Source organism: Crocodylus siamensis, chromosome 3 (assembly GCF_052110815.1).
Source record: "Crocodylus siamensis isolate JL-2025a chromosome 3, ASM5211081v1, whole genome shotgun sequence".
Classification (NCBI taxonomy): Eukaryota; Metazoa; Chordata; order Crocodylia; family Crocodylidae; genus Crocodylus; species Crocodylus siamensis.
In genome coordinates, this window is record NC_143397.1 from 28,683,034 (window position 1) to 28,693,237 (window position 10,204).

The window sequence follows — 10,204 nt, forward strand, 5'->3', positions numbered from 1 at the left end:
CAAAGAAATATTTGTTTGCACTTTTATAGAAGCTACAGCATCTCCAGGAAGAAAAAAACAAGGAAATTGAAATTCTCCGTAACACCATTCGAGACTTGGAGAAACGGCTCGGCAGAAGCCCGGATTTCCACCTCAGACGGAGCCGGTTTTGAGAGCTTTTAACATGTATTGCAGAAATCCTTTCCTGACTTAATGCAACTGAAAAATATAAGTACAATAACTTGAGCCATGCACTTAGAAAGTAAAATCAGAATATATGACACAACTGAAATGTCATCTACTTTTTATTGAAAACTCCCTTTTCAAATCTTCCATACATTTACATTCAGCTTACATTCAATACTACTTTCTTGCTGATCAGCATTCACCATAAAAGGATTCAGGTTCTGTAGGAGTTATGATTTCCCTATTAAACCGTCATTAATATGGTATGTGCTCTCAGAGCAGTTCACTTGTATTGAATATTCTTTTTTCTTTCTTTCATTAATCCCTCAACCTATACTACATTACATTCAGTTCAGATAAGTGAAGTATAACAATTACAGAAAGAGATGTTATACAAGTTTTATTAGTAAACTATATTAATAATCAATATTGATGGCTAAATTCCACCCTAATATTAACAGGCACAGTTCACTGTGAGTTGTGTCTACTTCTGTTAGGACCAAATTCGGCCAAAGTCATGTTTTAGTTTCTCATCCTGCATCAAGATCTACTAGTACTACTTTGTGTGTCCATTAATTTTAATGGGAATGATGCAGGAGTCTGCTTTTTCTACATCCTGATAAAGGTTCCAGTCCCTAAACTATATCAAAGAATATCAAAACTATTACTTTTGAACAATGTAGTATTTGGCTATAACATACATTACAGTTGAACTAAAACATTGGTTTGGCAAGTTGCTTATGTGTAAGCTAATTTGTATTTAACAACAATATGATTTGATCATTTTGTCACTTCTTTCATTTAGAAAAAAACCCCTTTTGAATATTTTCCATGTTCTTTCAACATAAGTAAGAAAACATGATTAAAATGTCTTTTCTGGTCTTCTTCCATTCTTGGTTGCTAAACATCAAACAGAAGCCCCTAGGTTATAGTTTATGCTTCTGCCTTCACTCATGCATGCAGAATATTAGAAAAGAGACAAGAAAGACAAATTAACCAGACTGCAGCCAGCTTCCAAATAGCACTGAAAAAACAAACTAAGGGTCAAATAACATTACTTTGTTTAAAAAGCCCTCTCCTGATGGTAGCTGAAAGGAGCATGATTGTAGCACTCATCAAATTGCTTACAATGTTGTATTTTAATTTTATGCATTTCTTTATTCTGTCTTGGGCAGAATTTTGCAATTGTGGGAAATTAAATATCTTGTATGACTGATAAATTTAAAGCTATTTATTACATGTTGTAATGTAAAGAAGTGCCTTCAAATGGAAGGGGTCTTTCCTGATTTTAAAGATGTTTAGTTTGTTTTTCAGGCTCAGTTTCCAGTCTTCCCTTGTCACTGTCAGTTGTCACTGGTTTCATGCTCTCTTTCTGCTAGTGACTGTCAAGCAGCTGGGAGCAAACGTCACTGTCAAGATTCAGTGATGTTCTCTGCCAGCAGCTGGCCCTGTCACCTGCAGGTATCTGGAAGTGTTCCTCGACAGTGTCAGGTGGCTGCCTTCCCCACTTCTTCAAATAACAGGTGTCGTCAGTGTCAGCATCAGCTACTAGAAGTTGATTCTGATGCTTTCAAAAAGTTTCAGGTTAACTGATTTTTGCAACTGGCATTTCCTTTTTTTCAGAGCCTTTTACTCTGTAAAGGAATCTCAAGCACTTCTCTTTGTGGGACAGCTTCTACCCTTTCCTGGCTACCTGCCTGATCCTGTCTATTACGTCCCAGAACCCTGTTATGACGTCGATTATTCCCAGGGGAATGATGTCTTTGAGCATGAGCCTGTTGGTTCTGATCTTCTGAAAGCTGATCCTCTTCCCGGTGATGGTGCCCATGTCCATGGTGTCTGTGCTGGTTTGGCTGATGGGAATGATGGTTGTGTTGTTCAGGTGTGATCTCTGCTGGCTCTTCATCAGTTGACTTATCTATGTTATTGCAAACCTTTTCAACATCTGGTGTCTGAAAAATAAACATTAATGTGACATAATGTAAGTGCTGAGCTTTGGGTAAATGAACTTTTTAAAAAAAATGTTGAAAGCTTGATTCTACATGACAAAAAAATGTAGGGTCTAGATTTCACTTTGGAGGAAGGGGAGGCAACTATGTTATGTTACATTACAGGGCAGCTCCCAGCTTTCAAGAGATCACAGGACATTTGTACACATGATGATAGGGCCATGTACATGTGACAAAAAGTGATGAGAAATTGTCATTTGTCTAACATAATGGTGTCACCAGGTACACGTGCACAATTTTTTTTCCTGTAAAAATGTCTTTGAGTGTGGCAACTTAGACCACCTCCAATGTATTGGATTAGTTTGATTGTGGCAAATTGTTCCACTGTAGATAAAAAAAAAATCATGCATGTGTACATGTCACATGGGTGAGCTGGCAGCAGGGGAAAGTGGCAGGGACAGTGCACAGGGTGCTCAAAGCCCAGACATGCTAGAGGTAGCTCAGGCTTGGCGGGCTTCTAGAGCCCCATGCACTGTCCCCACTGCTTTCTCTGACCACCAGCACACCCAGCCACCCTCCTGCTGCTGTTCCGTAACAGTGACAGAAACCCCTAAATTGAAAAGGTGGGTCATAATTAAAAACCCACAAATTAAAAACCCACCATTTCAATTTAAGGGAACTAAATCCCAGTCACAGGTACAAGTGCTCATAACTGCTTGGCAAAGTCTGCTTCTCTCAGGATTAACTGGACAGGGAAAAAACAAATCAAGCTGGCCCAGTGGAAGACATTTTCAGCACCTCATTTAAGTCTACTGTAAACACAGGAAGGAATGATCCCTCTGAGGCACCATCTCTCCTGATGTCACTCTGGTGCATTGTGCATATAAGCCACCACTGATGTTAGTCTGTCCCTTTTTGACACAATTTAGTCGTAAATAGATAGGTTAGGTAACAACTAGGTAAAGAAGGTCACATTGCTAAAGCTGTATTTAGGATTTTAGGAAAGCTAAATAGAACTACAACCCCTTCCCTCAGCTTATTTTACCTATAAAATACCATTGCAAACATTGAAAAGATGATCAAATTTGAGAAAGAAATTAAATTCTACACTCAAGCTACTGCATGCATGTGAAACAAGCTACTTATATGTTTCCTAGATAGCAGGCTTCCTCAGTACAAAAAAAATCTCCATCACAGCTGGCACTGCTGGCACTGCAAGTCATGCTAATAAACAAAACATACTGAGCACATCTACACAAGATGCTATGTCACTGTAGCAACAAGCTATGGTGATGTAGCTTGTCACTACACCAGTGTAGTATTGGTGGGCACTAGCTGTGATGCCACCACCATCACACAGTAGCAATGAGCTACTACACAGTAGGGTCAGAAATGATCCACGCACTCCCAGAACTGTACAGTATGGGTGGGTACTGTACAGTGGGGTGCATGTGTAGACATACCTACTGTTGAGCAAATTTCTGGCTGTGTTAGAGTCTCTACAGCATTCTCCAATTCCCAAGAATCATCTGTTCCATTCAACTTAGGTGAAATCATAAACTCTAAGCAGCTGTGTACTATGGGCCACGTTTTAAAAGTATTTAAGTAACCCGAAGATGCAGGTGAGCATCTGGTAGGATTTTTAAAGTACCTCAGCACCTCACACCCATTGAAAGCAATGTGTTAGGTGCTTAGACATGGTGGAAATCCCAGCAGGTGTCATTTGGCATTTAAAATACATGTCAAGTCAGACCTTACATGCTGCCTCAAAAAGGAATGGTTCTTCCTCAGATACACTAGAGCATCTCCATCTATATATCTACTGCATACAATGCAGTACTTTGCCAAAGACACATTTAAGTTAATAAGAGTATTTCTCCTGGTTTCAGTGAAAGCTAGACTGGATCCTCATTGCAGAGCTGTGGGAATTCGACCTTTAGATTTCAGTCTATTTCATACTGATTTGATCCATTTTGAAAATCGTTTCACAAATTGCCTACTAATGAAAAACCATAAAATGCCTAGATCAGTGAAATTCAGTGTCTGAGATAAATCAGGTTAAAATATATCCTCTAAATTTCAGTCAATCTTCCCCCTCCCCCGCACTTATAAATAAAGAATGAAATAAGGAAAATACCATATAAGAGCAATTTCCACAGTTCTGTTCACAGTAGGCAATCTTAATTGATTCTTCCACATACAGGAAACTCAGGAAGGAATAAGGCAGCCCAAGGTGATACACTAGACGGCCACACCTAATGAAAGAAATAGTTTAATCATTAAGCACAAAGTGTATGAGTTTTTGTTACTGTTATCGTGGTTGTATATGGGAACCTTGGTCATGAACAGGACCCCTTGTGCTATAAGCCATACAAATACACAATTAAAAATGGATTCCTGCACCAAAATGCTTGCAATTGAAAGTAGTGTCTGCATTACTTACAGACTCCTGCTTGCCATAACTGTGTCTCATAGAATCAATACAGTGTTAGATGTCTCTGAAGAGCAATTCAGAGTTAGGGAGTTCTAGGATCTCTATGCAGGACATCTCCAGATGATGCAGATAGACCAGAATTATCTGATAGTACAGGGCTATGTCCAAATTCCTGTCTCTTGAATCTGAGCCACTGGCCAGTCAGCAATACGAAGTTAATGTGATCAGAAGGAGAGCAAGCAAGAGGGATCCTGGCTCTAACCTAGTGATGAGGGTCTTCTCATGGAAGAAGGGAATCCTGGTTCTGGTCCTGACTGCTAGAACTCTTTATGGAATTTAGATTAGAGAATCACTGGAGAAAATACAGAAATAACCAGAAATCTAAACCGTTCCCTGATTTCCCCTTTATTATACAAACCTGTCATATATAAGAAAATCATCTTTGTTTCCATTTAAGGTAGTCCAGACATCAGGTTGATTCTCATCCTGTTGGTAAACAACAATATGCTCGGAGACCTCCTTTCTCAGCAAGTGAATTTTCTCTTGGGAAGTGATTCCTTGGTGATTGACCACCACATATGAAATGTTGACAAGCCCATAGTTCTCTAACTTCACACGCAAGTCTTCCAAGCTAATGAAGGGTTATAGGAGAAAGACTGTTAACCAGGTAAGAATCATCTTGATCTTTTTCCTGGGAAAAAGATGTTATGTTTTTAAATGTACATTTGCATCCTGGGATGAGTGATTTTCCTTTCCCATGCTTCTGGCCTACGTAATCATAGCTACTATGAAAACTATTGTAATAGCTGGAAATGGGATACTCCTGCCATTGGCTCAACAGAATAGCTGCACTGCTTGTGCAGGTTTGTGTTGTCTATTATTAATGGACAACTCAAGCACCAGCATATGAGAAAACTCTTGCCTCTAAAATTAGCAAGACAAGGGTTGGTTCTTTGTCATGTGGTGATGGATCATTTTTTCAATTTAAACAGATTCCTTTAACACATTTGCTCTATAAACTGAATAGATTAAATTCTTTATTACTGTAAAACCTTGAAATCCTCTGGTCCATTATAAAATTTTAGTTTGCCTATTCCTTGTAAGTCCATGACAAAACTGACTTGGACTTCAGCGGAGCCAAAAATTTTAGCTTTAGTTGTTCAAATTTTATTTTTGAGACAAAAATACTAAACCTGTTTTTAATCTAAGGTGACAGCCCACTGGGGAAACAAGTCAAGTTGTGAAACCTGCCTGCACTGTCACTTTCTGAGCCAAAGTGATTTCATAAGTGTAATATGAATTCATGTTATGGTACTTGCTGCTTCATCTTGCTCAAAACCAGTTTGTTTATTACTGCTACTATTATTCTTTCACTTACCTGAATTGTAATAATGCTTAGAATGCTACATTGTGCTAGGCAGTGAATAAATATATAACAAGGAGATGGCTCCCTATAAGCCTTGGCTTAGCTCTAGGAAATGGACCCTTACTCAGATGGGGAAAATGACATTAAACTACCAGCTTTGAGTTGTCTTTTTCCACTCAGATCTTGAATAAGCAAAATTAGTATTCAAGATTTGTTATGAGGTGAAAAACTGGTGAAATGTATAATGATATGTGTTAAATGGTCCTATATATGTGGAAGAAATAGCTGCAGTTTTAAAGGGATAGTAAACCTCAAGCCAGTCCTATATTTTCTCTTTTTTCAACTCAAGAAAACAGCCTGTGTGTTCAGCTGTTAACATAAGCTTTGGCACTATCTGTACGTGACCCTGATTTCCAACAATGAAGGGTATAAGGTGCAAGGCTGTAGAGACTCCTCCTCATTGTCTGCAGCTTCAGTCAGCTGATTCGAAGGACATTCCTGTGAATGGAGGAATGTGTCCATGCATTTCAAATGAAATGTATATAGCTGAACTTTATGGCTAGGATATGTCAGGAGATTAATGGAACAGGCTCCTTTGAAACCCTTCCTCCTAAAACTCAACACGGGCTTCATTCTGCTTTCACACTGCTCTCTCTTTCCTGTTGCCTGCACAGGGACAGCCAGAAAAGTAGCAAAGTGAAGAATATCCAAGTGAGGTGTAAATCAATGGGCAGAAATCAAGCTTGCTAACCACTGAAGGTGGAAAGTCCCATCAGGGTATAAGATGGCATTAGTTCATTGTATCTTAATCTTCCTTTAAGGATGTAGTTTATTTGCTTTTACCTTTCTGCAAAGTCACTGTATAGACATGACTTAAGCATCTGATTTTACTGCTTAAAGCAGGGCTTCAGAATGTACTGGCAGATTGTCTTCCATGTGAGTTTCTTCGCTATTACAGGCCAAGGATTCAATGTGTGCCTACAGGCCAAGGATTCAATGTGCAATTAATGTGAAACAATAAACTCCAGAGCAGTTTGAGCCAGAGTAAACTATTCCTGAGTGCACAGCAGCAATTTGAGCCTGGACAGAGCAGGCCTGGGCTGGCAGGGGAGTCAGCCCCAGGCTCCAGGTGGCAGCATTACGCGGTGGAGGGGCTGGCAGAGCCCCTCCCCTCCACAAGTGTTGAAAGTGTAGAGCCATGTGGCTAGGTAGCAGATAGGAGACAGAAGTCTGGCCTCTACCTGGCTGGGCTAACCGTGCACAATTTACACCTGCGGTCAGCATTTACACACGCATTTAATCATAGTAAATTACCCCAGTGTATGAAAGTACTGTCCCAACAGCAGTATCTTACGCCAGCATAAATTAGTCTACTGCAGACTACTACCATCACATGTGTAGATAGTGATGCTTTACTCTGCAGCTAATTAGCCTGTTCCACAGTAAAGTACTGTGGCCAGTTAGGGCACCCAGGTGGAATCAGACGCCCACATGAAATTCTATTTCGATGAGTTTGGATTCCAGGAAAACTGTAATGCAGTGGTAGCAGCACTCTCCAGCCAGGCAGAAGCAACAGTCCAGTCCTCTGCTGTGTTCTGCAGGCCCCTCCCCACTTGGCTTTCCAGCATGTTCAGCTGAGACTGGAGTTATTTGGGGTTTGGTTTTATTAATAAAATCTTGATTTTGGAAGCTGGCAAAACTTGTACTTGATCACTTTGTCTGTCATGAAATACTGGGGCATGATCAAGGAACCTGAACTCCTATAACAGCTTTGTCTATTGAGAAACTTGACCCCAATTGCTGGAGTTATGCTGTCTCAGCCTCACAGGACCTGTTTAGTTCCCAAACAGTTGAAGAAGCTCTGGATAGGTGACCATGTCTATGTATGAAATTCCTCAGGCCCTTTAAAAACTGCTCTGTCCCATTTTAAGAGAGACATAGAAAGAAGACATGTTCTTACCTGGAAGCCTGCAGCAAGCACAAGTGTCAGCTTGCTTGGAGGAGGGCTACCACAGTCACTGAGCCTCTAGAATTCAGCATGGGATCTTGGCCCGCAATATACCATTCTGGAGGTTCTTTACAACGGGCACTTGAACCCTGGCTCTCTGTCCCTCCTTCTGGGAGGAGACAGAGAACCAGGGCCAGCCCCAGCCCTGCCCACATGGCTGGGCCTCCCCTGCAAAGATAACAAAGTAAAATATGCGCATTCAGACAACCCAGCTGCTGAAATTCTCATAACAAAACACAGCAGGCCATTGACTCCACTGGGCTTGCACAGGAAATATGCACAGATTTGGCCCAGGATGTTTATTTGGCAATATCCCTTTGAGTTTCTGGAGAACACAAATGCACATTTATTGGAAAGATCCCTTTGACTCTGGAAAGCACTTACATAATGGAAAACACTTGATTTTGCTGTATTTTATGATGGATAAATGGTAAAAGCAATTAAGTGATTCCTTGATATTAAAAGAATTACTTTTCAATCCTGACTTTTTTTGTGACAAAATGCAACTTGAATACGTGTAGAACTGACTCTGGTGTTGCTGCTTCTAGCTTCTTTGTGCTTTGAAGTTAATGGTACTCAGCCAGCATGCACTGAGTGAAGATTTGGCCCATTGGTCCAAACAAATCCCAAGTGCAAGTCTACTGACTTCAGAGCAGTTGCACTACCCGAGTATGTTGGTCATAGCAACTGCTAAAAAAACTGCAAGCAGACCAAAAGACTCTAGAAGTTGTAACAGTAGGGTTGGAGTATTGTCGTAGCTGTGATGGTCCAGCCAATGTAAGAGGAATGGATCGTTTGTACTATTTTTTATTGAACCAACAGTATAGTTGGGAGAGTTGTTGAACAAGCTTTGGGATACTAGTGCCATTCCTCAGGGACCTGCTTTCCATGAGGTAACATTATATGGTAAACAAAAAATATGAATAAATATTATGCTTTCCTCATTTAACAAGGACACGAGGAAGGGCACCTGCTGCCAAAACAGCTTTCTCAACTATACAGTTGGTCTAATAAAAAATATCACCAAAATCCTTGCCTCTCATCCAGAACTTTTAGAAGTTTGTTTCAATTTGGCTTGCAGCCAGGAAAAGCCCCAACCTAATGCAGACAAAAGAAACAAATTCTCAACAGAAAAAAGGAAATGAAAAAATACGAAGTTGTTCAGGCTTCCTTAAATCTCTTAAAATCTGCTTTGCACGCACAGCTCATTTTCTATTTGTGACAATCGTAAAACATAACGATTATTGTAAAACTTCTCTTCTGAATGGCACGTGAGTAGAGCACCTCTTGGCTTAGCAGCTTTAGAAACCTCTCACAATACAGGAGATAAATTGAAAAATTACACTAGTTCTTCTGTACTGTAGTATTGTATGAGGTACCCCAGACTCCCTTTCCTAATCCTGTTTGATCTCACATACATTTGAGTTCCATGACTTAACATTATAAACACAAAATAAGGATAAATATGGTGTTTTCCTCATGTACCCTTAAAAAGTTTTTCTGTAAAAGGAAAATTTCCAAGTTACACAGCTATAACTCTGGCCCCTCTAGCCTCAAAGGGGCCAGAATTTTTCTCTCAGTCCCTGCACGCATTTTGCATAACTGCAGCCCTTCGTATAAGTCTGTTGCAGATATATATAAAATGTCAGTATGTGTTGTGAATCTTCAATGATTTTAGTCTTCTGGAATATTGGCATACAATCACCAACAGCAGCTGTCAAGCATACGCAATGAAAGTGAGTTGCATTCTGAATTATATTTTCTTCTATGTTTGAGTCAAAAATAAATTTTTCAGTTGATTTCAGATGCCACTTTCCAACCCTCCTCACCACAGAACCAAGTTAATGTATTGCCAAGCCAGAAATCTTGAAGCTATTCACAGCAAAACAGAACACTTACCCTTTCCCTCCTCCTTTTGGCAGCTCCGCTTTACTCTGTTCTGCAGAATAAATAGCCTCGGCAGTAGTGCACTCCGGTATTTATACTGCTCTTGTTTATCTCACTTCTCAAATGTGGTTCAAAGTTCAGGGAACTCACTGCTCACGACTTTGCAAGCAAAGCAAAGTCCCTTAGTAAAGCAGACCGAATATTTCTTGATTAACTCTCTGAAAGCAGTAACTACTAGACACAATACAAGGAGATATTTTAACATAATAAATGTGAGTATGAGGCTATGTAGCTTGCCAGTTACCCCAGTAACTTGGAGGCAGTGGTACAGTCAGAGGAAGGGTGTTGGCCAGAGAGTCACATTCTTTTCCTAACTCCAGGCCACAAAGAGGAAA

The 10,204-nt window shown here is 40.1% G+C and overlaps 2 protein-coding genes across 2 annotated transcripts in view; one reads left to right on the forward strand and one right to left on the reverse strand.

The window, feature by feature from the left end:
• Positions 1 to 565, forward strand: part of CCDC152 (coiled-coil domain containing 152) — a 34,205-nt gene extending 33,640 nt beyond the window's left edge. Inside the window, exon 8 of the mRNA XM_090038022.1 lies at positions 30 to 565. Coding sequence (XP_089894148.1) covers positions 30 to 152 — 123 coding nt within the window. The 3' untranslated portion in view covers positions 153 to 565. The remainder of the gene's footprint in view (positions 1 to 29) is intronic.
• SELENOP (selenoprotein P) lies at positions 267 to 9,978 on the reverse strand. The gene is given in 5 exon segments (XM_090038021.1): positions 267 to 2,117; positions 4,252 to 4,369; positions 4,967 to 5,179; positions 7,875 to 8,090; positions 9,822 to 9,978. Coding segments are annotated over 4 exon segments (951 nt in total). The 5' UTR covers positions 8,078 to 8,090; positions 9,822 to 9,978; the 3' UTR covers positions 267 to 1,700.
• Between the last annotated feature and the right edge of the window lie 226 nt (positions 9,979 to 10,204).